The sequence below is a fragment of the Lactuca serriola genome, chromosome 4 (assembly GCF_051521515.1).
Source record: "Lactuca serriola cultivar US96UC23 chromosome 4, Lser_US96UC23_V15, whole genome shotgun sequence".
Classification (NCBI taxonomy): domain Eukaryota; kingdom Viridiplantae; phylum Streptophyta; class Magnoliopsida; order Asterales; family Asteraceae; genus Lactuca; species Lactuca serriola.
In genome coordinates, this window is record NC_136411.1 from 211,704,062 (window position 1) to 211,730,959 (window position 26,898).

Below are 26,898 nucleotides of genomic sequence, written 5' to 3' on the forward strand. Positions count from 1 at the left end.
CCATCGAAGGTGGGAGGCTTCGTATTATCGAAGTCCCGATACTGAAAGCCCCGACCAGCTCCTCCCCCTGCCGCCGCTGTAGCCGCCGCAGCAGCCGTCTCTGCGAGAGCCGCATAGCGCTCATCAAAATACTCAACCATGGCGGTCTTGATCGACCCAAACATCTCTGGCAACTCAGCCCGGAACAACTCAGCAATCTCATCACGCATGATCTCATGAATCCTCGCATCCAACTCGCATGTGCTCATCTGACCGATAACCTCGGGCGGTACCGATCCGCCCGAAACTCTCTCTCCTGCTCTCGATCCTGATCCGGATCCACTCTCATCATGCCTCGTAATCTCCATACTGAAAAAAAACACCACACAAAATCTCAGACTCTTCCCACTATCCTGGGATCCAAATCTCTCAACCCAACCCTAGAGATCATGGTTTCCCTGATACGCGTATGGGTCCTGTGCTTTCAGTAGTACAGGCCCATACTACCTTCCACACCTACCCATATTTGTATGAAGTACTACCACAACACCCTAGAGAAACATGCATAACAACGCTCAACCCTCACCACTAGAGGAACACTGAAAATCTCCCATAAGGAACCCTAGGCTACAGGCATCACAAATCAGCCAACATTATCATGAAATCCTGAAGATCCCTAGCCTATCACTAGCATGTTGTTCTAACAAAGCTCAAAAAAAACAAATCTCATGTATGGTATTTTGGGGTTACTTACTGGCTCCGGCTGATCGTACCTCCGCGTCCTCCCTTACTCATTTTGAAAACCATTTTAAATACTCTTTTGAAAACTTTCCTCGATTTGTGACTGGAGTCACACGAATGTTCCTCCAATTCACTCAAACCAAGGCTCTGATACCAACTCATAACAACCGAAAAATACAACCAATTTTAAATTTTTCAAAAACAGCTCGATTCCATTAAATCTTTACAAAAAGGTTTTCAATACAAAACATTTAACGTATTCCCAGAATCACATTACTACAAATCATGAGGAGCGGTACGATCACACCTTCGCCTTGCCACGATCTCCTGAAGAACCTGAAAAACATAAAACCACAACTGTAAGCCCGAAATCTTAGTGAGATATCCCCAAAATACCAACCACATATACCATACATGCATAACATGCCATAACATATCCGATCACAGAACAGCCATGCACTTCAGTTCTACTGTGTGACTGGTCCGCCGCACCGGCCTACAGTCCACCTGGTCCACCATCTGAGTCTAGCCATAAACCTTGAGTCTACAGTGTGATTGGTCCGCCCGCACCGGGCCTTCAATCCACCTGGTCCACTCTCTGAGTCTACAGTATGACTGGTCCGCCCACACCGGGCCTTCAGTTTGTCTGGTCCACTCTCCGAGCCTTCGGCACGTCTGGTCCGCCCTCATGGGGCCTACAGCCTATCCGGACCGCTCGCTGGGCCTTCGGAACAACCGGTCCGCCCTGGGTATCTTGGCCTACAGCACAAAGCAGGACCCGCCTCAACCCAACTCCAGTCCAAACAACCATGTGCACATATACATACAATCATATAGCAATTCACAGTTAACAAGCAGATCAAACAGATCACATAACATATCATCATCCTAACCAGGATACCGACCTAACAGGTCACTAGCATAGCATCTCCCTATCTCTTAGGATACCGATCTTAATCAGGTCTCTAACATATACCATCCTAGCTCTCAGGATGCAAGCATATCGCAGCAACAAAATAACAACAACTACCCGGATCTCAATCCGATAAGGGTCAGCCTTGGTGCCTTAGACCCTGTTGATATAGTGAGGATAACTCACCTCGAAACTGCCGGCTGAAAGGATAAGATCCCGCTGCTCCAAGCTCCAACACGAACTCCTCCACTGAACATCAACACACTCAACTCAATAAATACCCTTAATTACCAAAATACCCATGAAAGACAACTGGTAAATCCTTGGACAAGGTCAAAGTCAACCCCTGACTGACTCTACTCGCCGAGTAAACCCGATGACTCACCGAGTCCCCATACTCAGAACTTCCCTCAATCCGCAACCTAACTCGCCGAGTCACCCCGAGACTCGTCAAGTCCAACAACTCTGAGTCCACTCGCCCACAACTCACCGAGTCATCCCTTGACTCGCCGATTTCCGACTCAACCAGAAAATATTGGGACTCTTCGACAAGACTCGCCGAGTCCAAGAACAGACTCGCCGAGTCTAAGGTTATCTTCAACCTACTCGCCGAGTTGTTCATACAACTCGCCGAGTTCCAGGCCATCTTCATCCAACTCGCCGAGTTGTTCTTCCAACTCGTCGAGTCCCAGCTCAACTTCAAGCAACTCGTCGAGTCCACCCATGTGACTCGCCGAGTACCACCGGTCTGAATCCATACAGAAGCATTCCAGGCCATGCAATTGATCCAAAACATAGATCTAGCCTCCTACAACTCATCCATCACGTAAAGTGGCAAACTTTACGTGACTCCAAAGAGATCTATGCATTTTGCACGTTAGGGCTAAGGTTTGGGACATGGTAGCTTCACTACACACTCAAACACAGGGACTTTCAGGCATTCCAACCCTTCTCCATTCCAGATCTGAGGTAGCAACCTCAGATCTAACCTCTAAACTCCAAAACACCAAAAGATATGATCTCTAACACCCCCAAAATGAAGAATCTAGACAAAAGCAGCTCAAACAATGGAATGATACCTCAAAAGGAAGCTCCAAGAGAAGATTATCCCGAATCCTTGCAAAGCCCTTTGATCCAAGCCTCTTCTTCTCTAAGATCTCTTCAACAACCACCTCTCCAAGCTCCAATTTGCTCAACAATGGGGTTTCTCCACGAAATTAGGGTTTCTGGAACTCAAGGGATGATAAGGAGGCTGGGGAGGAAACATAATGTTCTTTATATAGGGCTCAACCCCGAGAATTAGGGTTTTCTCCACTCAGCGCCTACTCGCCGAGTCCATCTTACTGACTCGCCGAGTCGGCTACTTAACACGCGACCAAGTCGCGACTCTACTCGCCGAGTCCACCCATGGACTCGCCGAGTCGTTCTTACCCAATTTACTCTTTTAGCCCTTCAACTCTACTCTTGATATTTCAGGATGTTACATATATAACTTAAATTAATGTTAGAAGTAGTTTGAAGAGAAGAGTGCAGTGCTCCGACACGCAACACACGCACAACAGTTTTTAAGTCTAAAGTCTTAATAACAAACAGTTGCAAAAGCCCAAGTGCGGTACAGCCAGAGAAGTGGTTTTCCGTAAAAAAAAACAAAAAACAAACAAAAAACAAAAACAAACAGCCCTTAGAGCTTGCTCTAAATATGGTCAAAGGCCGGGAAGTCACAAGTTCTAATCCAAGGAGGAACAAAAACCCTTTTTGGCCACGGAGTTCACTCACGATAACTTCGGGCTACTCGCAAAGCGGGTAATTGTCAGATATTAGTCGGCTCGCAAAACGTATTGAAAACCTCGGCTCCTAGGAGGCCCAAAAAAAGTCACATCAGGAAAAATCAATGTTTTTTTTAATGAATTGTAAAATGAAATTAACAGTATCTCTAATACTCTTATTCTTCTTGTTAGGATCAGATGTAACGTTTCTGCCATAAACAATGACTGTAAATTCATTTGTAGTCTTTAACATTTTCAATGAAATGTTTGACAAAAGCAAAGGTTGATTCAAGAATTTTATTGCCAACAATGATTTTGTCAATTCTTCTTGCATTAACATGAGGTTACTGAGTTGTAAAGAAATTAAATGAAGATTACCTTCTAATGAATCAAATCTGGATTCGAATTTTTCTTGTATGGATGTCAATCTTCTTTGCAACTTTCGTAAGCATTGGAGTTCAGATCTTGTCCCCATTGTTCGAACTTACTCTGATACCAATTGATAAAGACAAAATTGCAAGAATGGTCCCTGTGGTATGTTAAAACTAGCAAGTTTGGTTCAAAAGCGTTTGGGCTTGCAATGGTCCAATAGTTTGGTTTTATTGCAAGTTTGGTCCAATTTGATTTGAACTTTTTTGTATTGACGATATTACCCTTTATTATTTTATTTTTCATTTTTGTTTTATTACAACAATTAAAAAACTAATAAAAATAAAATAACTCTCTTTCTCTCTGTCTCTCTCTCTCTCTCCTCTTCCACTGGACCACCAGCAGCCGTTGGAGCACCACCGCTAGAGGAGGCAGCAACAACAAACTTACCGAATCCGCAACAAGGGTATTGATCCACACTACCTTTGTTAATCCTGGTGGGAATGTTGAGAATCTGGAATAAAGTGGTATGAGATGGATCGAGACCAGTGTTGTCTGGTGGAACAACCACAATCCATCGGAGCCACAAGTCCATCACGCGTAGGAGCTCCAAACTTGTACTTGACAACTTCTTCATTGGATTCCTTCAAGTCTCCCTTTATGAAAATCAGGATGGCATTCCCAGCAATATACAATTTTCAAGACATTATGTACAACTCATTTAAGCATCATTTAGGAAAACACGAGAGCCACAATGCTCTTACAGCTAGAAATCTCTGCCTCACGAACATCATCATCTTCTTCTTATTCATATTCCAGCCAACACCACCACCACCTCGATGTTTTCCTTTTCCTCTTTCTATCCTACCAAATGTAGATCCCCACGAAACAAGACATTACTACAACAACAACAAGTGCTCCAACCGATCCATATATCAGAGAAGAACGAATATTTTTATGGGATTTGGGTAAGAAGTTAATCCAGAACGAATATTTTTATGGGATTTGGGTAAGAAGTTAATCCTTAAATTACAAGGTACAACACTATGGGGTCAAAAGAAAAGGAAGCGAGGTCATTGGATAGGGAAAGAGAGTTGAGCTTCATTTGAAAATCGGAGAGAAAAGATGAGGATGTTGCAAGATCTGGGAGGTTAAAGATGTAGGATCTGATACCGCTGGTTGTGGTGGTGGCGGATAGATGATTTAAAGATGGGGCTTTTAGGGCAGATGTCTTTGGATGAAAATGGAGATGCAGATGGGTTAGCGTCGGATCTGAAAAGCATGGATGATGTTAGATGAAAAATTTTGTTCTGCCACATATTTCGATTTAATTTTAGATTTTTGAGATCTATTAGTGAAGGTGATGAGAGAGAGAGAGAGAGAGAGAGAGAGAGAGAGGTATTTTATTTTTGTTTTATTTTTAATAGTTTTTTAATTTTTGTAATAAAACAAAATTGAAAAATAAAATAATAAAGGGTAAAATCGTCAATACCAAAAACTTCTAATCAAATTGGATCAAACTTACAACAAAACCAAATTATTGGACCATCTTTGCAAGTCCAAACGCTTTTGGACCAAGTTTGTTAGTTTTGACATTCCACAGGGACCATTCTTGCAATTTTGTCATTGATAAACAATTTGGATACATTTTGCTTGTTTTAATGATGTTACTAGCTTTGAGTAGTATCTCTCCCAAAATAATAATAATAATAATAATAATAATAATAATAATAATAATAATAAAATAACTAAAATTGTTTACAACTCCAAAATGCCCTTCTCTACTATACCTAACCTCTATTTATACTAGACTTAACCTTCACTCTAGCTAACATCAGTAACATGCACCTAAAAACCTTCCAGTCTCTCCAGCCCATGTATATAGAACTTCCCTCAAATCGTCCACCTGACCTTCAACTGGTTATCTTAATTAGTTTACTTAATCTTTTTTGACCCTTTGCCTATTTTAGTTTGATATAGGAAGCTTATCATATTCTAAGCAATAACAAGATCATATTAGACGATCTAAAAGAATATTTTGAATACTTCCAACATAACAAACTCCAAAAGTTGCATCGTTTATATTTATCATTATAAATCTACAAACGTAGATAGAATTCTAAAAATTTTAAAATTTCATTGTAAGCAAAAAAAAAAGTCCATTCGTGCACCTCTAATTCTAGGAGTTGCATAATGGATAATTTAACATGAGTAAACATTGGGATAAGATTAAATCAACCTTTATATTACGTTGCATTTTTATTTTAATATCATTTCACCTTTATTTCATAATACAAGACACACGTGTCTAGTTAGAGTAGACACCAATGAAATTGGTGAAACGAGACCCCACATACAGTTTCCCATCCCGTTCTTGAACCAAACTAACCGGCACATTAACATATTCTTTAGCAAACGACACCGTTTGCAACACCACCCCATTTGAATTGAACCGCATCCCTTCAGGTAGAATGACAGCCATTCTTGGAATATATCCAACCGAAATTCCAACCCAAAACTCTCCTAATCTTTCTGCTCGCTTTATTTTATTAGGATTCCCGGTGGTATGTATCAAAACTTCCACCGTATTTGCTTTGGGCCCCACCAACCAATATTTAGAAATCCGATTAGCATTAATCTCAGGTACTAGAACAAATGTACCATCCGCACTCACGGCAGGACCACCACTGCCAGAGAGACCACTCAACAAAACTGACATCTGTCTGGTAAGTAGATTGTAACGCAATAACCTTCCGGTTGAATCTGGCTGAAATCCTGGTTTGGTAATATCTCTGCACCATGTAACATTTGCTCATATTCCATTACAATATCATATTTTCATTTAATCTACAACATTTTAATGTTAAAATTTTACTTAATTATAGCATTTTTGTGTTTGGATTAAAAAAAAAGGGACTAGAATGCTATAATAAACAAATAAATGAGTATACATTGTTAATTTTTACAACAAGATTAAAGTTAAATTGGTTACCTAATATCATAAGTCAAACTACCATCACTGAAATAAACATTTCCTGTTAATAAGTCAATGTCTATGCCATTAGCATACTTAAATCCCCCCTCAAGTTGAGTTGCGAGCCCGCCGGTGGGGCCCACAACTAGAAGTCCCTTAAATGCATCAGCTATGTAAAGAAGGCCGGTTATAGGGTGATAGCTAAGTGCAATTGGTCGTCCACATACTGGCCCTTTCTCTGGATCTGTTGTACCATCACAAAATTGTTTTGTCCTGAAAAAAAAAATCCATAAAATATTAACAAAAAAATCATCACATACAGAATGACCTTGTGTTATGCCTCAAGTGTCATAAATTTAATAAATTGTAAAATAATAATTTGAAAAATACCTTGTTGGTGAAGTGTATGCGAAGTCTACAAAACCGGTGGTAGGGCCTGCCCATCTCAAAATCCTACCATCAGTGACGGTTGTGAAGGGCCCGTTGGCTAGAAGTCCACCAAATGTGACTGAGCCAGGGCCGGTGACACCCGGAGGTAACACTAACTTATTAAAGTTAGTAAATTGACTAGAAACATAGGTTTTAAAAACACAAAGAAATATGACCAAAATGGAAAGCATGTGGGATTGCATTCGTGGAGAAGCCATATTTGGATATATGAAGGGAGCAATGAAAGAGTATTGGACAAAGCTTCTATTTATATACGAAAGGTATGCATAAATAGCCGTCGTGTTCATTGGGAATGGGTGTCATAACGGCCATCATGTGATGTATTCGCTAGTCGCCACCATATTGAGAATAAAATACTTTCTAATTTAAGGAAAATACCAAAAAAATTATCTTATAAAATTTACTTATGGGTTCATATTTAAAATAAGTTTTTTATATAAAGATTAGAAGTCGTGAAACAAACGGATGTGTTCCATAAAACCTTAAGGTTGACTTTGACATTTATAAGCTAGCTTATTACAATTTAATGTTTGGTGAGACCATAAAAAGAGTTAAAAATAACTTATAAACTAACATATAGACTAGTTTTTTCATAAATTAATTGATATAACTCGTTAACATATAAACTAAATGTTAGTTTTTCAGCTTATAAATCAAACTCAGACTTAAGTCTCACTAAGCCCAAGCTTCAACTTGTAGTGTTTTTAAAGTTTTTTCTCTTTCAAATTATGTATAATGTACAACGTAAATTATGAAAATCTTAAAGTTACTTAAATAATGCACTAAAAGATATAACATGAATTCTAAAGTTAATTATATATAATAAAAAGAAATTTTTACAAAAAATCACTACATTTACACAAAAATACGATTTTGACACTGTGTTACTATATTAACTAGGAGTGTTCGTGTCGCGGTTTGGACTCAAAACCACTAACCGCACCGCATCTGTTGTTTGAGCTTTTCGGAAACCGCAAACCATACCGTGAAGGTTTTAAACCGCATTATACAGTTTGATTAACACTAATATCGTGTGACTTGCATATAAACTTCTACGTGATTAAATTAATTAATTAGCACCATTAGAATTAGTTTGACCATTAAATATGTAAAACTACATAGCAATTATTGGATTGTTGTTACTCTTATCAAATGACCGGTGTATCTTGCTTATCTTTGCTATAGCATGTAAAATATAATTCTACTAAAGAAAAAATCATTGTTATCTTTAGATATAAACTCATATTAAAACTGTTAAACAGGAAGCATTACTATTGACCATTTTACTAGAGATGATATAATGACATCAAACCAAGCCTTACAACTCATAAACAATAAACAATGGAACTTGAATTGGAGTGATGAATGGTTAGTTTCAGTTTGTTTCCATTAAGAACTTTAAGATCAGAATTCACATCTTCTACTTCAGCCTCTAAAGCAATATTCGCATTTTACCTATTTTCGAATCAAATTGGATCCATAACCGATTATATATAGTTTCAACTTTTTAGGTCTAAAATCGGTTTTAATGGGTAATTTTACATAAAAAGTTGAATTTCTTGTTTAAAGAGAAGATAGCTTACCATATTATACTCGCATCAAGTGTTGAAACCTTGAAGAAAACCTTCAATTTCTTCTGAGTTTGTATTCGAGACGCCTACAATTATTATTATGATTATTATTATTAATATTATTATATAATAGAAGTCAGAAGACCATTTCCATTTCCATTTCCATTTCACTACCTAAAAAGCATATAATAGAATTTACATTACCATTTCCACCAATTATCCTTAACAAATCCTCATTCCATAAACGCACTTTCTGATGTTCACTTTCATCTTCCTTTTCTGTCTTTAGCTTCTCCACTTTCGTGCGTAATTCTATTGCAAGTTTTTGTAGCTCTGCAACAACCAATAAATATATTTAATGATTTGTAATGTTGTTGCATTTTATTTTAAATCTTCCTTATTATTTATCAAAAATATAAGGAACAATATAGATTAACATAAGTAATTGCATACTACCATGGTTTTAATTGTATTACCAAATTAAGTTTTGTTCTCAAGGAATCCAAGTGTGCATCAAGATCAGGGTTACTAACAGCATCCACATCCATTACATTTACATCACTACCAGATTCCTCATCCTGAAGACATAAAACAGATCAGATATTATACTGAACTTTAAAAAAATGTGTAAAATGGATCGGATTTTTGGAATATATTGCTCCAATTACATAATATAACGTAAATCCTATCCATATAAATGTTCCCAAGATACCCATACCTATACAAATTGTAAATAGTTTTTCTCCTAAGTGGAAGCAGGAAATGTTTTCAAAATAAGTTTCCTCACCATGCTGATAATAATATTCACAAAGACAGGGGGTATAGAAATTCATGTAATTGTTTAGACAAACCACATGAGTTATTAAATGCAACGTAGCAATGATTTAGAAGAACGAGTCAAGAGACGTACATCTTTTGGCAGTGAAAATCCTTCTGGAACCACAAACAAACGAAGGAAACAGTACTTCTCCCACATAGTCAAGCGCTTGTCAATGGAAGATTGAATTGTGTTTCGGATATAATCCAAACCCTAATTGACAATCAGAATGGAAAAACAAAACCGTTTAGCCAAATAATCAACAGTCTGTGATCTTAAATTCATATGCACCAACAGTTTGCGGAGGCGATTTGAAACAAAACCGAAGACAAAAGGGAGTTGGAAAACAGAAACAAATGGTAGACCTTGGTTAAATCTTCCGCCATATCTGAACCATCGACCTTGAGTTGAATTGACGCCTCCCTGTAAGAACACCGTTAGCCTTTTGCATAGTGAATAGTTACTATCAGGAAATGATGATAGAAACTGACTGGTGAAGATGATCGAAGGCGCTATCAATCAATTCGTCGACGATGTTTAGAGCGGCGTTGATGAAAAGCTGCGGTTTGAGGTTCAACGAATCAAAAATCGCCTCGCTCTCACTACGCTCCATCTCCGGTCTCTCTTCTCTTTCTCTGGATCTGCAAGAAAACCAGGTTTCGAATTTCCCGCCTGATAAAATCAAATTTTTTGAGGTTTTCTCTGCTATGTTAATCTAGAACAAAACCAATTTTGAAGGGACCGAAATGGAAATTTGATTTTGATGAATAAATAAATCATTGTATTAAGATTTACTAGTATTTTTAGTTATATCATTTCTATTTATATAAAAAATCTTGTTACATTCGTTGTTTCATTATAATTTTTTATTTGTAATTGAATTATTTTATCTATTTTAAATTAATAAAAAAAAATATCTCTAAATATTATTAAAAGAGAACCTTTAATTCTAAACTTAAAAAATCAGGATCATTGATTGCATTTCAATCATATATTTTCCACATTTGGATTATTTGATGACATCATCTTTGTCAACCCATTTATTTTTGTCAATAGATTTTATAAAAAGTATATTACATTTTAAATTAGAATTTCATTAATGACACTTAAATCTCACCAAAAATAAAATAAATTAAATTAGGAATTCTATTAATAACAATTAAATATCACCAAAAATAAAATGAATTAAATTTGAAATTCTATTAATGACAATTAAATCTTACAAAAAATAAAATACAAAAATACCCCGTCTCCCTCAATTCTTTACGTAATATATTTAACCTAAGTTTTGTAGTGGAGAAGAAAATGGGGAAAAACATGTTGTTTTGATTTTTACTTAACGATTTAGATTTGTAGTCGAACGACTGGAATTATAAATACATCAGATAAAGGTAAGAAAACAAGTAAATCAAATTCCACTTGACAACTTTTTAGTCATCTCATATATGCTTGTTTATTTATAACTAATATTTGTACTATTTATCGATATTTGTGCTAAAGTTGTGACAATATGAAAATGATTGTTACTCAAGTTGCTTGATTTGTTTAGATTTCTTGTAGGTCGAAACTGGAGTTGATGAACAATAGAAATGGTTGAATTCATTTGGGTTCTTGTGAACGTAAGTAAAATATATTTTGATTTTTATGTTATGAGGGTGTCAAATTTTGTGGTTTGAAAATTAATTGTCACAGTTGTGTTATTTAGAAATTTGAATCGGATCTTTTATGGGATTCCCTATTTTTTCATACTTTTGACGAATTGTTCAATAAGTTGAGCAATCAAATTATAAACGATAGACTCATACACAATGTATGTCATATCCTTTGCTTTTGGTTGTTAAATCACAAATTTGTTTTTTTTTTCGGTTTTTTTTATGTGTTAGGATTTGAGACCTTGATTTGGATACTTGAAAATTTTGTTTGGTCTATCTGTCTACTACCTGTTCGATGAAATGCTTAAGGGAACAATATTGGGATAAACCTATGGACCGGTTTAAATTACTTTAAAAATATATTGGTTTAAATTACTTAAAAAAATATACTTATCGATTTTTGTTATCTTTTACGATTTAAATTTGTATGTTTCTCCTTAAAGTTTCATGTTTCAACCCTAATAGCTCTTTGTTTTTGTTTTAGTTATAATGCCTTCTTTGACCCTTGATCATATTGGTTAGTTTCTCATATTAAGTTTTATTTGAAAATTATATTTAGTTGCAAGTTATTACACTATCTAACACCCCAATAATCTCTAATATCTGTATAAGATGGTGACAATTATTATTTTTTATTGTAGCTTCTCTTCATATTGATTATCGGATGTGGGGCGTTGGAATTCATTACAGAAGGAGACATAATTTATATACCTTATTGGGTATTGATGGAAACGTTTAATTCTTGCTCGTGTAGATCGATAAATATTTTACAGTATGTTCTTTTAACCTTATATTATGACCTTTTTTGGAAAAAAAAAAGTTGCTTTTAATATTAGACTTTGAAAAAAAAAGTTCATATATAGCATCATACTCTTAAAAAATGACTTTTTTGGATTATTTTTAGTTGATATGGAAAGTTCTATTTTTTGTATATTGAAGCGCATTTAAACGATTGTTTTCTGGAAAAAAAATCATTAATAACATTAAACTTTGCAAAAAAGTTTATTAATAGCATTGTAGTTTCAAAAAATGACTTTTCCGTATTCTTTTTGGCTAATCTAGAAAAAAAACTTAATTTTTTTCTACATTTTTGAAAACATTTTATTAATGGAAAGTACATTTTCATTTTCTTTCGCGTAATAAACCATTTATGTAAGAAAAACATTTCATATATGGACCATTTGTGTACTTTTGTTCACAAGTGAACCATTTATGTAGTATATAAATTTAATTGTTAATTAGTAGGTCATTAATATGACAGTTTTCTAGGGAAAATTTGTTTTTAGTATTGAAATTTGCAAAAAAAAAAAAAAAAAAAAAAAAGTAGAATGATAACAATATATTAATTTATTTTGTATTTATCATATATATATATATATATATATATATATATATATATATATATATATATATATAAAAGTTATATTATAATATAAATTTTTAAATAAGACATAACGAGATTATCACCTTATAAAAATAAAAATAAGATAGCAACCAATTAATTGATTCTTTATTTCAATGTTTCATTATTATCTTTAAATGATTGATTATATTCTAAAGTTTTGTTATATGAAAATTTTGTCAGATATATAAACGTATTCATGTTTTAATTTTTCAAATTATAAAAGTAATCATGGTTTATGTTTTTCATATATGAAAATCATATTACGAAAAAGAGTGTTAGCATCTACCCATTTTAAAATAAACTTCACATATTATTTTAGTTTTTTGAACAGATATTTTGACAAAATAACTATTTTTTTAGGATTAATGTATACTTATATATGAATAAGAGATGATACAAGAACAATATATTACGTGTTCTTCAAAGTATAGCATGTTCCTGCTAAGAACATATTAAAATTTGCATTCATAAATATGTCTCATTTTTAACCAATTTGCTAATATTTATTGCAACACACCCTCCTTCTAAACCTTAAGCCCCTAAATAGTCGTCTGAAACTTATCATCAAAAGAAACTATTTGGTACCGTTGCATCGCTAATAGTCAAAATAAACTATCTAGAGATTTGGTCCAAGGTTTCCTCTATGTTTGCATGAAGATGACATGTTACCATTCAAGCTGATAAGAAAACAATTTCTAATCAAATTTTATCCCTCTAGAGGCATTGTCTAGAGGGATATCACGTGCCAATACAAAAGTATTAGTGAACTCTGACGAACATTTCAACGATAATGAAGTTTATACATCAAATATGGTCAACAAAGAGGATATCATCGCTTTGTAGGTATTTATCTTTAAGAATCGTTTGGAGGCAAGACCATTTTATATGGAGATGACTTTAGACAAATTCTTGTAGCAATACAAAGAGGCAATTGTTCGGATACTGTGCATGCATCATATTCGTCCAAATTACAATGTGATGTACAGTTTTACGTTTAACCGTAAACATGAGATTTATTTTGGTTGTCTAACTAAGATTTGGATGAGACAAAAGCATTTGACGAGTGGATTGTTAAAATTCGTGATGGTAATATTGGCGGCCCTAATGATGGTGAAGCTGAAATTGAATTTCCAGAAGACGTTGTTGTTCGCTCTATAGGTGACCATATTCATTCAATTGTATCTATCATTTATCTATCCTTTGAAAATCATCTTAATGATCAATCAGATTTTCAAGATAAAACTATTTTGGTCCCTACAAATCAAGAATTTGATGCTACCAATAACTACATTTTAGGATTGATGAAAGATGAAGGGAAAACATATGAGTTCAAATTCTTTACGTGATACAAAGTTACCAGTTTTTTTGAGGAATCAATTTACTCTTCAGTTGTGTTGAATGATTTTAAGGCATCTAGAATTTCCAACCATAAACTTACACTAAAAATAGGTGTTCCAGTCATATTACTTTGTAATATCGACCAAACCAAAGGACTATGCAATTGTACTAGATTATAGATTGTTAGGCTTGGAAGAAACGTCATTGAAGCCTGAATCATATATGATAGATTCTTTATGGAGACTACTTATATACCTTGCATGAATTTAACTCCGTCTAATGAAAAAATCTCATTATGTTTTCAGCGGAGGCAATTCCCTATAGTAGTTTATTTTGTTATGGCCATTAACAAAAGTCAATGACACTAATTATCAAATGTTGGATTATACGTGCATAAGCTTGTCTTCGAAAAGGGATTTAAGGTACTCATATATTACGATGAAGATTGTCCAACTAATAAAACAAAAATGTTATGTTTACAAAGAGGCCCTTCAACTATTATAGATATTCAAGTGTTTCTTTGTTTTTTTTTTCAAACATTTAAATGTTAGAAATAATGCTAAATCTGTTTATGTTACTTTATTTTTTTATAGTGCAACTTTGTTATACATTTACATATACATTTTTATATGTTCCCCGCGTTTTACGCGGGGTCATAATCTAGTTATGTATTAAATTACAACATTAAAAGATAAGCACACAATGCTCATAAAAATTGAATCGGGGCAAGATTGAACCAAACTGAAACTAATTGTATTCGGATCAGTTCTTCGTTTCTGTAGTTTATAAATAAATAAATAAACTATTTTCGTTATGGTTCTTGTTTTAAGACAATCTTTTTTTATATTCGATTAAACTAGTATTAATATTTGGTTACTATTCAGTTTGGGACTCTATGCAAGTTTGTATCACTTAATGTCGGAAACTAAGATTTATCACGTTTTGAAATTTAAATCTTTAATGAAATCATTGTATAATTAGGGGCTGTTTCATAGTGTTTATTTAAAACAATTTTTTTTTAAGTATTTACTAATTACATATGTTTAAATTATCGGTACCCTAATAGTGTTTGATAAAATCATGTTTAATTAAAAAGGAAATTATCAAAAACTCTTTATTCAAATCAATAATATAAGTAACTAACTTACCAAAAATAACTTTAAGTAACTAACTTACTAAAAATAATTTCTTACATAAGCAATAAATATGTTTAATGTTATTTTTATTCAAACACTTAAAATAGTTTTCTGTAAGCAATAGCAATAAATATGTTTAATGTTATTTTTATTCAAACACTTAAAAAACCAATGAAGCTCAACCCAGTTGGGAAAGAGGTGTTGGGTTTGTAACTATTGAGGGGAGGGGGCAGTTTGACTCCCATTGGTGGCCACTCATGGGAATTTTCCTTTGGAATCCCATTAAAAATGGTGAGGGTTTGTCCTGTAAATAAGCTTGAACCCGGGTTTCAGCTATAAGAGGTGCGTTCCAAAAAAAAATCAAACCAAAATAAGTCAATAAACATTTTTAACAAAAAATCACAAATCACAATAATTCAATAAACACTTTAAATAAAAAATCAAAAAACACCCTTTAGCACAACTACAAAAGAAACAAGATGCTCACATTAATTAGAAGATGCTCACATTAATTAGAATATTTCAAAATGAAACCCGATCCAGATAATTGATAGCACAAACTAGAAAACGATAAAGAAATCACACAATTATAGAGGTGGGTGCTCTCCCAAGTTCCAAAGAACTATTTCATTAATTTTTCACATAAAGAAGAAACAAGACTCACCCTCCTTATAAGAAGGAGAGCAGGGGACAAAAAAGGGCAGGCGACCAATACAGCCTAACAACCCAGACACTCCTACCCCACTACTAACAATTGTGGGTGGAACAAAAAGAAAATAACAGACTCTCAAAACGTAAAGACGGGATAAAAAACGTCAACCAATAAGAAAATATATTAAAGGATCCAAAATGATCAAGTTGGGCTAGATGGAGTGGGCTTGTTTTTCTTCCTGCTATAGATCAATAAGTCCTTGGGCCTATCAATACCCGCCTCCCAAACTTTAACCTTGCCCTTAAGGTTAAATTCTGGAAACTAGGTGTTCACTCGAACATAGTCTTCCCAGGTAGCTTCCTCTTGTGAAAATCCCTTCCATTGGATCAAGACCTCCTGGCCTTATTCTGGCCCTTTTTTGCACGTATTCCTTTCAGCAGCATGGGTTGCATGATCAGCTCTAAGTCTTCAGTGAGTTGGGGTGGTAACTCATTGGTGGTGAAGGGACTTCCGTGAGCTGCACGAAGCTGCGACACGTGGAAGACGGGATGGATGCTGGCAGTCGAGGGAAGGTCGAGTTTATATGCCACCTTGCCAATCTTGTTCAAGATACGGTAGGGCCCATAGTAGCGAGGCGAGAGTTTTTCATATTTTCGTTTTGCGAGACTTTGCTGCCTGTATGGTCTTAATTTTAGGAAGACCATGTCCCCTTCCTCAAACGCTATGTCGCGTCTGTGCTTGTTGGATTGTAGTGCCATTTTTTGTTGGGCCCTGATGAGGTTCATGCGCAAATCATCCAAACTGGCATCTCTATTTGTCAACAGTTGATCAATAGCATCCAGGTTTGTTTGCTACCCCTCGTATCTGGCGATGGGGGGTAGGTCTCGACCATAGAGGGCCTTGAAAGGGGTACAGTTAGTGGACGAATGGTGAGTGGTGTTGTACCACAATTCAGCCCAAGCGAGCCAAGAGGACCAATTCTTGGGTTTTTCCGAACAGAAACACCTTAGATATGTTTCTAAACAACGGTTTACCACCTCCGACTGCCCGTCCGTTTGGGGGGTAGGCCGTACTTCGCTTCAGCTGCACCCCATGGAGTTGGAGAAGTTCCTTCCATAGTTGACTGAGGAAGATTTTGTCCCTGTCACTAATGATGGACGAAGGGAAGCCGTGTAGTCTTACAATTTGCTTGATAAACTCCCCTGCAACCTTGGATGCTGTAAACGGGTGTTTGAGAGGGATGAAGTGGGCGTATTTCGTTAAGCGGTCCACGACCACCCATATGGTATCCCACCCTCTGGATTTTGGGAGCCCTTCGATGAAGTCCATGGTGATTTCATCCCAAGTCTGCGAGGGAATGGGTATGGGCTGTAAGAGTCCAACTAGGGATGTGTTGAGTGCCTTATGTGTTTGGCACACTTGACAAATTCTGACATATTTCCCTATAGATGTTCTCATCCCCTGCCAATACAGCTCAACTTCCATTCTTAAGTATGTTTTCTTTTCTCCCCCATGTCCGCCAATGGGTGAGTCATGAAAAGCAGCCATAATTTCTGGGAGTAAGGGAGACGTGGTAGGGATGACTAACCTACCCTTATACAGGAGGTTCCCTTGGTAGATTGTGAAACCTTTGTGTGAGTCCGCTTCTTTTTCCACCTCTGACTTGATTCTTTGGATAAATTTGTCCCTGGAGATTTCATCCTTCAGCTTGTCCCAGAATTGCCAAACCCCCATTTGAAGGCTGTTGCACTGTACAGGAGATTCCTTTCTAGACAGGGCATCTGCGACTCAATTGCTGGCCCCGGGTCGATATTGAATCTCGAAGTCAAACCCCATAAGCTTAGAGACCACCTTTGGTAATCACTCCCGATCACCCTTTGCTCAAGGATGTATTTGAGACTCAGTTGATCCGTGCGAACAACAAACCTTCTCCCCACAAGGTAAGGTCGCCATTTGATGACCGCCATTACAATGGCCATCTTTTCGTAGATTGATTTCAATTGCGCTTGGGGTCCCAAAGTGGTGCTATAGTATGCGACCGGTCGTTGTTCCTGCATCAAAACGGACCCTAGCCCATGCCTTGATGCATCCGCTTCTATAATGAAGGTCTTTTTGAAATCCGGCATGGCTAAGACTGGGACCTTAGTCATGGGTTGTTTGAGGAACACAAATGCCCTTTCCGCTTCTTCGTTCCACCCGAACCTGTCCTTCTTAAGTTGTTCAGTGAGAGGCTTCGCTATGTTTGCATAACCCTTTACGAATTTCCTGTAGTATCCGGTAAGCCCCAAAAACCCCCTGAGTCCCTTAATGTTTTTTGGGGTGGGCTGGTCTTGCATGGCCTGTATTTTGTTCTTCTCTGCTGATACACCCTCATACGACACTTCATGCCCTAGGTACGTGAGGCGTTTCTTCCCAAACTCGCACTTCTTGTAATTCACAAATAGTTGATGCTCCTTTAGGGTGTTAAAGGCAGTTAACACGTGCTCACGATGTAGCTCCTCGCTTGGGCTGTATATAAGGATGTCATAAAAAAAACAAGGATGAACTTCCGAAGGTAGGGGCGGAATACATCATTCATCAGGGCTTGGAAGGTGGCTGGCGCGTTGGTGAGACCGAAGGGCATTACCTTGAACTCGTAATGCCTGTCGTGTGTCCAGAACGCGGTCTTAGGGACATCTTCTACTCGAACGCGTATTTGGTGGTAGCCGGATTTCAAATCCAACTTGGTGAAGACGACCGAACCATGCAACTCATCCAGTAATTCATCGATCACCGGAATTGGGAACTTGTCCGGTACCGTCGCCCTGTTCAAAGCCCTATAGTCCACGCAAAACCGCCATGATCCATCCTTTTTCTTGACAAGGATTACTGGGCTAGAGTAGGGACTGTTGCTTGGTTGAATTATATCCGCCTTCAGCATCTCTGTAACCATTTTTTCTATTTCATTCTTTTGGTAGTGAGGATACCTGTAGGGTCTGACGCTGATTGGGGCTGCTCCTTCCTTGATGACAATCTGATGCTCCAATTTCCTTGGAGGAGGTAACCTTGTTGGGTCTTGGAAGATACACCCAAAAGCTTGAATCACATCTTGCAAAAAAGCTGGGACAGGTGTAAGGTTTTCAGCTCCCACTTCTGTATTGCTGAGTTCGATTAACAGCCCACTGCCTTCTTTCCCTACAGTACGAGTCATTGCCCTCAAGGAGATTAGAGATTTTCCCAGGGATTTGTCTCCTTCGATTCTTGCCCTCCTTCCCCCCACATCAAATTCCATAGTTTGTTCCTCGTCTTCGTTTCTCCAAGAGTCTCCAACCATTGCATACCTAGAATGACATCGGAACTTCCTAACCTCAAGGGAAGGAAGTCCTCAGTGATGTCGATCCCTTTAAGATGGAGCACGATCCCCTTGCATATCCCTGTTCCTCTCTCATTGTCTCCAGTACCCATCCTCACCCCATATGGCTCGGTTTCTTCTACGGGAATTTCTAGTGTGGTTATTAAATGGGAAGAGATGAAGTTATGGGTGGCCCCTGGATCAATTAGGGTCACCACCGGCTGGTTCCCAATAGCACCTCTCACTTTCATCGTTTTTGGGGAGGATAGGCCGGCGACGGAGTTAAGGGACACCTCCACTTCTGGGTTGACTTCAGTGCATACCAAAATAGCAGGATTCACGTCATCTACTCCCTCTTCCGTGTTATGGTCTTCGTCAATTAGTATCACGTTAATTTGAGATTTACAGACATGCCCCTTGAACCACCGCTCGTCACAGCGGAAACACACGCCTCGACTCTTTTTTTCTTGGATTTGAGCCTCCGTCAGTGTTCGATGGGGACTGTTGAACTCACTTGCTTTATCCGATTGCGTGATGGCGATTCCATGTGTGGGTTTTCCCCCAATTTGCCTTTTACCCGGTTGGGTGCTCCGGTTTCCCGACGCCCCGAATCCACTAGCGAACAGGGACCGATTCCTCTCCTCTATTTGTTGGGCTAAATCGATTGCACGACCCAAATCCATGGGAGCCCACAATCTCAGTTCGGTTTTGATTTGCTCCGATAACCCATCCATGAAGTTTCCCAAATCAACCCGTTCTATCACTCCCTCTAAAGGAGCCGATAACTCAATGAATCGGCGTACATACTCCTCCGTCGTACCAGTCTGAGTTAGGGCGGACCACTGTTCGTACAAATCGCCTCCGTGAATCGGTCGGAATTTGTTTAAGAACACCTCCTTCAGTTGATCCCACGTGGTTATCATCGATCGTTGGCTCATCCATCGATACCACGCCAAAGCATCGCCACTTAAACTGAGAACTGCCGTCGTTATTTTCTCTTCATCCAACAACTGATAGATAGCGAAGTATCGCTCCGCTTGTAGAATCCATCCATCCGGCTCTACCCCATCAAACGACGGCATATCGATCTTCCGATGTCTAAACTTATATCTTCCTCCACCGGTGTTGTTTGGACTCTGGTAGAGGGTTCCAAACACGATTCCATTGCCGCCGGACCCTCCTTGTCCCGAGCCTCCCGATATTGAGTTAACCGGTCCAGACCCGACGGTCACAGAGCTGGTCGGCCCTTTGCTTCTATTCAACGGCAGATTAGAGGGAGTAGTGTTACCTGAAGGTAGGATGGGTGGATTGTTGCGACCATTCTGTGCTCCCGCTATCATATCCAGCCTCTCCAGAACCTTATCCAGGCTCATCTGCAGTTCATCTTGACGTTGGTTCGTTTGGTCCTGGCCCTGGAGAAGACTGTCCATTCTTAACTTCATCTCTTGGATATCGATTCCATGAGATTGAAGATGAACCTGCATGACTCCTACTTGCTCTTCGACCTTCTTCACAGCCGCCGCCTCTTTGGAAGCTCCTCCCATTGAATCTTGAGTGCTCTAATACCAGTTGATAGCTCAAACTGGAAAACGATAAAGAAATCCCACAATTATAGAGGTGGGTGCTGTCCCAAGTTCCAAAGAACTGTTTCATTAATTTTTCACATAAAGAAGAAACAAGACTCACCCTCCCTGTAAGAAGGAAAACAGGGGACAAAAAAGGGCAGGCGACCAATACAGCCTAACAACCCAGACACTCATACCCCACTACTAACAATCGTGGGTGGAACAAAAAGAAAATAACAGACTCTCAAAACATAAAGACAGCCTAACAACCCAGACACTCCTACCCCACTACTAACAATCATGGGTGAAACAAAAAGAAAATAACAGACTCTCAAAACATAAAGACAGGATAAAAAACATCAACCAATAAAAAAATATAATGATCAAGCTGGGCTAGATGGAGTGGGCCTGTTTTTCTTCCTGCTATAGATCAATAAGTCCTTGGGCCTATCAATACGATCTCATCTCAATGTTTGACAACTTTGACTATTTTATAAATACATATATCTCAAGCTTCTTATGTTGTTTAAGATTTGTTCTTATGAAATACTACCTCCGTCCCAAATTAATAGTCCACTTTTGAATTTTGAAGTCTTTTTTCTTCAATTTTGACCTTAAATATTTTTGTTTTTTTATAGATAATACTTAATGCAAAATATATGAATGAATTTTATTTTAAATGTTTTTTCATTCTTATAAGTTTTATTAAGTAATATATAACACAAATAAAATTATTTTAGGTCAAAGTTAAAAAAAAAAAAAAAAATTTAAAAGTCAAAAGTGGACTATCAATTTAGGACGGAGGGAGTAGTATTTTGTCTTTAATTATCAATTTATCTTCATACACGCGTCTAACTAATTTCTATATATCACAAACAACATACTTGAATTACTTGAAACCAAAACGTATCAAAACAAAAATTACACTGGTGTAAGTTTCCATATTCATATTTTTCAGATCCAATTCATTTCAAACAATAACCAAATGTGCATTTTTTTTCCACCTCAAAAGGGACCATTTATTGTTTTACTCAAAAAAAAAAATCCCCTTTTCAGACATTACATAAACATTCCCAAAACACCAACAAAATAGAAAAGAAAAAGATAATCTTTATTCAAAACACAACAATCGCTTCTTATTAGTTTCTCAGAAATGGTGTACCTAAGCAACAAAAAAGAAACAAAATAACCATTCTTCCTTCTCTATGGTGATCTGAATGCTTCTCCTGCATATCGCACATTTCCAAGCTCCTCCTCAATGCGCAAAAGCTGCATCATTTCATAACAAGTTATAAAAAATAAAAAATACCTAATCTAATAAGCTATATACAAGTGTTTACTTAGCTAAAAAGGCTGAATAAAAGTTTGAGTAAATTACACGAATGGTCCCTATGGTTTGGGGGAATTTGTACGCTTGGTCCCTAACTTATTTTTTTAACTCGGAAAGTCCCTACTATTTGTTTTTGTTACACGTTTGGTCCCTTTATTACCTAAACAGGCTATTATTTAAATAGGAAAAAATGGTAGGGCAGGTAAGGTAAGGTGAGGGGGTGTGGTTGGGGGTCTGTTTATTTAAATAAATTAAAAAATCAATAGCAAAATTGTTTTTTTAGGTAAGACATGAACCAAGCGCATAACAAAAACAAATAGTAGGGACCTTTCAAGTTAAAACAAATAAGTTAGGGACCAAACGTGCAAATTACCCTAACCATAGGGACCATTCGTGTAATTTACTCTAAAAGTTACAAAATTGGTAAGCAATTCAACTTGTAAAAAAACTGTTGTCACCTGATTATACTTGGCCAATCGCTCGCTTCTGCAAGGAGCTCCAGTTTTGATCTAAAACAAGTGCAATGAGTACACAATATTAGGTGAAAAAAAAGTCATAGCACACTTAAATAACATATGGTTAGAAATAAAGTGACACCTGTCCACTAGCTAAGCCAACTGAAAGATCTGCAATAAAGTTATCCTCTGTTTCACCACTACGGTGGCTAACCATGACACCCCACCCTGCAGCTTTCGAGTCAAGAGCAGCTTGGATTGACTCAGTCACACTTCCTATTTGATTCACCTGAAATGAATGTTCAATTTTTCAAAACTCACACTTGATAATGTAAACTCAAGAACTATAAAGGGTAGAGTGTGAACATTACATGTGATTACCTTTAATAGCAAAGCATTGCAGGCTTTTTTCTGAATGCCTTCGACTATTCTTTTAGGATTTGTGACCAATAAATCATCACCAACAATTTGGATGTCAACTGAAGATTGTAGTGCAGTCCATGAGCTCCAATCATCTTGGTCAAAAGGGTCTTCGATTGATACAATTGGGAAATCTCTTACAAATTCTCTGTATAAATCACCAAGGCTTGGAGCTGACAAAACATGAGCTCCATCGTTTGGTTGTTTCTTGAAATTCAAATCATATTTCCCATCTTTTGTTAAAAACTCTGATGCTGCAACATCCATTCCTATCTTTATCTGAAAAGTTTCTTCTTTTAATGTCAGATCAGGTTGTACTGTGTTTGATATACATTGGTCAGAGACAGATATGTACCTTGCCAGTGTATCCGGCTTTTTCAATTGCATCAATGAGCAACACGAGCCCTTCCCTATTGTCCTGAACATTGGGAGCAAATCCTCCTTCATCTCCAACATTGCATGCATCTTGTCCATATTTTGCTTGGATGATTCCCTTAAGTTTGTGATAAACTGTAGTGAGAAAAAGGTTAGAAAGCTAGTTATTAACAGTGTTCATCGACTATTAGAAAAGATTGGAATGTTAATTGTAGAGATGAAAAGATATGCTTATTGCTAACCTTCACTGCCCATTTGCAGAGCCTCGGCAAAAGAAGATGCACCTACAGGAAGGATCATGAATTCTTGCATGGCTAAGTTATTTCCGGCATGGCTGCCTCCATTGATGACATTGAAAGCTGGAACTGGCATAACGAGTTCTTTTGTTCCTGATATCTCTTGAATGTGTTTGTAGAGGGGAATGCCTTTGGCTCCTGCACCAGCTCTGCATACACTTAGGGATACTCCAAGTATGGCATTAGCTCCAAGCTTGGATTTGTTTGGAGTTCCATCGATCTCTAGCATAATGGCGTCAAAATCAGCTTGATTCCTATGTGTGAACGGAAGGATCAAGTGTCAGCAATGCAGATCTATTGCCAGTAATGAATCTAACTATTCAATCACAGAATACGAATATAATGAACTCAAGTGGAAAGCTAACACAGCTATGGTTAATTAGTAGATTAACAGCAATACTGATAACAAATGTATAGATTTGAATATTAACGATGAAGTACATGTAAAATGTATATGAGAAATATCTGACCTGACATCAACACCGATGATCTTCGGACCTAAAATTTCATTGATGTTCTTAACAGCGTTAAGAACTCCTTTCCCACCATAGACACTCTTATCACCGTCTCTGAGCTCTAACGCCTCGTAAATCCCAGTGGATGCACCACTCGGGACGGCCGATCGGTAAAGATCGTCGGTTACGAGATCAACCTCCACCGTCGGATTCCCTCTGCTGTCGATGATTTGTCTCGCCTTCACCGATTTCACAGTTGACGATTTCGTCGAGGCAGTAGCCGGCGACTGAGCAACCGAAATGGAGTTCCGAACAACCAACGGCCTCGAAGATTTTCGGGAGGAGGTTGGTAGGGAAAGCACAGGAATTATTGCTGAGGATGATGGAAGTTTAGAGGAGAAGAAGGGTTTTGAGAGCGAGGTGGTAGGAGCTGCTAATGCCATTGTAATTCAGGAAACAACCTAGAGAGCAATGGAATTGGAGAAATGAGTTAAAAAAAGATGTGTATATAAATGGAAGGTTTTATTGGAATGTCCGCCGTAGGTAGCGGCGAAAGCAGAGACGTTTTGGTGTTTGGTGGTGGTTGGTGGAAGCGACGACGTAAAATACCAGAAGTAATTTGGAAAGACAACTGCTACTGTGTTCGAGCAGACCGAAAGCTGACCAAACTGCTGAGTTGGGGATCTTAGGGCTTTGGGTGGGGCCATGAACAAGACTGGGGCATGGGCCTCCATTTAGTTGGGCTTTCTATGTTACTCTTATAGCTTATTAAGTTTTACTACAATTAAAGCCTTAAAGGCCATAATATTTTTATGCAATAAAAAGCCCGTAAAAAACATAATCATACATACTTATAAAGTTAGCATTTTTTTTGAACCTCATGCATTTGAAACCCCTATAAAAATTTGCAAACTCCTCATGCATTTGAAACCTCCTATTTTAATGAATATCACTCAAAAATCTCTTAATAATGATTAATAATTCAAAGGTTTTATAACTTATATAATATATTTAGTAAAAAATTAATGGATACTCTACTATAAAAATGTTAATCTTTTTTAGTAGACACACAAATACAAATCACATACAAAATTCACAAATAAAACAAGTTTAAAGTTTTTTGTGTTGGTCTGAGGGATTTGAACAATTTCGAGCCATGTTATTATGTTGAAGTTTTTAATTTTTAAGTTTGTTATATATACTAATTTTTTTTTGTATTTTTTTGATTTAAGTATTCTTTTAAGAATATCATTGTATGTTGTGGTTGAATTTTTAATGTAAATTAGATTAGATTCATGTTATCGATCATATGTTATGGAAAATGATATATATATATATATATATATATATATATATATATATATAATATTTAATTAACTATTGTATACATGTTTGTATGTTCATGTTGCTTCAAAACAATAATTAATTAAAAATCATGGATATGTCATATTATCCATATTGTCCATGCAAGTCTCTTTTGAAATGTTAATTGCCTATCTTATCACTTTATTACTTAATGTATGTTTCACATTTTAATAATAATATTAAGTGTTTCTTAAAAGTCTTTTTTAACTTATTATTGATAATAAGTGGTTTAAAACTAATGAATAACAATTTTAAATGATAATAACATCAAATTATAAATTACATTTAGTCATAAATAAATTGTATTTTAAATGAACATCATTATTGAAATTAGAAAATGATCGTATAAGTAAAAATATAGTTAATCAATAATAATAATTGTCAAAAATAATACTAAATAGATAATTATATTTAATTCTATTAATGAGGAATGTAGGTTGATGTCGATGAATATTATAGTTCAAAATAATAGAAATTATATATATATATATATATATATATATATATATATTAGTGTAAAAATATTATTTCAAAGTTAATGTTAATAACATGACCATTTTAAACATATATTTTTCAATATTTTAACAATATATTTTTAATTTTCGTTGCGCAACGCGCGGGAATTCGTCTAGTATTTTTATATGTAATTGAGAAAAATCTTATTATTTTTTTTATTGATTCTGGTCACAACTCACAAGTGGGACGTAGAGTTATCACTCTAACTCATTTAACGATTTTCATGGTTAACTTTGTTAATGTTTTTGCAAAATCAATCCTAAAAATTTAAATTTAATCCATGTAGCTTGCAAAAAATTACACCATATATCCAAAACTCGGTTTTATGTTTTTTAACTTCTTTATTTTTATTTATTTTTTATTTTTTAGTAAAAACTAAACTTGTTTTTACATTTTTTTTTGTTTTTTTATATTTTTTGTTTTTGTTTTCTTGATATTTCATTTTATTTTTTAGTTTTTTTTTTTTGACTTTTTATATTCATTTATTTTTTATATTTTTTGTTTTTTCTTTATTTTCATTGTTTCGTTTTTTCAGAAAACCAAAACAAACTCAGACACCAAAAATGTAATATAAACTTTAATATATTCATACATTTTACACTTTTTTAAAAAATATCAAAAGAAATTATCAAATTGACGAAAAATAAAACGTAACAAAAATACCAAAAAAAAAGCGAAACAAATATGAAAAATATAAAAAATACACTTTTTGAAAAATATCAAAAGAAGTTATCAAATTGACAAAAAAATAAAACGTAAAAAGACGGAATATATATATATATATATATATATATATATATATATATATAATGATAAAAATATAAAAACAAGTTTACTTTTGGCTAAAAAATAAAAATAAATGAAAATAAAGAAGTTAAAAAACATAAAAACCGAGTTTTGGACATGTGGTGCGATTTTTGCAAACTATAAGGATCAAATTTGAACTTTTATGACTGATTTTGCAAAAAAAATTAACAGAGTTAACCAAGCAAATCGTTAAATAGGCTAGAATGATAACTCTATGTTT

At 36.1% G+C, this 26,898-nt stretch overlaps 3 protein-coding genes across 3 annotated transcripts; all 3 read right to left on the minus strand.

Annotated features, from left to right (window-relative positions):
• Window positions 1–5,885: 5,885 nt before the first annotated feature.
• LOC145103232 (strictosidine synthase-like) lies at window positions 5,886–7,442 on the minus strand. Its single transcript, XM_079040791.1, has 3 exons — window positions 7,133–7,442; window positions 6,761–7,015; window positions 5,886–6,560 (listed from the first exon to the last, which is right to left on the minus strand). Exons 1-3 carry the CDS (start codon window positions 7,387–7,389, stop codon window positions 6,077–6,079), a joined length of 996 nt encoding a protein of 331 aa, XP_078896917.1. The 5' UTR covers window positions 7,390–7,442; the 3' UTR covers window positions 5,886–6,076.
• Window positions 7,443–8,397: 955 nt separating this feature from the next.
• On the minus strand, window positions 8,398–10,274 carry LOC145099164 (protein MIS12 homolog). The gene is made up of 6 exons (XM_079036754.1): window positions 10,072–10,274; window positions 9,946–10,003; window positions 9,674–9,793; window positions 9,240–9,341; window positions 8,968–9,094; window positions 8,398–8,849 (listed from the first exon to the last, which is right to left on the minus strand). Exons 1-6 carry the CDS (start codon window positions 10,191–10,193, stop codon window positions 8,791–8,793), a joined length of 588 nt encoding a protein of 195 aa, XP_078892880.1. The 5' UTR covers window positions 10,194–10,274; the 3' UTR covers window positions 8,398–8,790.
• Window positions 10,275–21,627: 11,353 nt separating this feature from the next.
• Window positions 21,628–24,652, minus strand: ENO1 (enolase 1). The gene is made up of 7 exons (XM_079040792.1): window positions 24,006–24,652; window positions 23,482–23,789; window positions 23,220–23,374; window positions 22,826–23,143; window positions 22,587–22,733; window positions 22,448–22,498; window positions 21,628–21,928 (listed from the first exon to the last, which is right to left on the minus strand). Exons 1-7 carry the CDS (start codon window positions 24,431–24,433, stop codon window positions 21,863–21,865), a joined length of 1,473 nt encoding a protein of 490 aa, XP_078896918.1. The 5' UTR covers window positions 24,434–24,652; the 3' UTR covers window positions 21,628–21,862.
• Window positions 24,653–26,898: the final 2,246 nt, after the last annotated feature.

Coding starts and splice junctions, on each gene's coding strand:
- LOC145103232 (XM_079040791.1), bottom strand. CDS start 7,389: ATGGCTTCTCCACGAATGCAATCCCACATGCTTTCCATTTTGGTCATA. Junction 7,016..7,132: donor GCATACACTTCACCAACAAG/GTATTTTTCAAA, acceptor TTTTTTTTTCAG/GACAAAACAATTTTGTGATG. Junction 6,561..6,760: donor AGTTTGACTTATGATATTAG/GTAACCAATTTA, acceptor TACATGGTGCAG/AGATATTACCAAACCAGGAT.
- LOC145099164 (XM_079036754.1), bottom strand. CDS start 10,193: ATGGAGCGTAGTGAGAGCGAGGCGATTTTTGATTCGTTGAACCTCAAA. Junction 10,004..10,071: donor GCCTTCGATCATCTTCACCA/GTCAGTTTCTAT, acceptor GTGTTCTTACAG/GGAGGCGTCAATTCAACTCA. Junction 8,850..8,967: donor AAGGATAATTGGTGGAAATG/GTAATGTAAATT, acceptor TAATAATTGTAG/GCGTCTCGAATACAAACTCA.
- ENO1 (XM_079040792.1), bottom strand. CDS start 24,433: ATGGCATTAGCAGCTCCTACCACCTCGCTCTCAAAACCCTTCTTCTCC. Junction 22,499..22,586: donor TTGGCTTAGCTAGTGGACAG/GTGTCACTTTAT, acceptor CACTTGTTTTAG/ATCAAAACTGGAGCTCCTTG. Junction 21,929..22,447: donor GATTGGCCAAGTATAATCAG/GTGACAACAGTT, acceptor GAAATGATGCAG/CTTTTGCGCATTGAGGAGGA.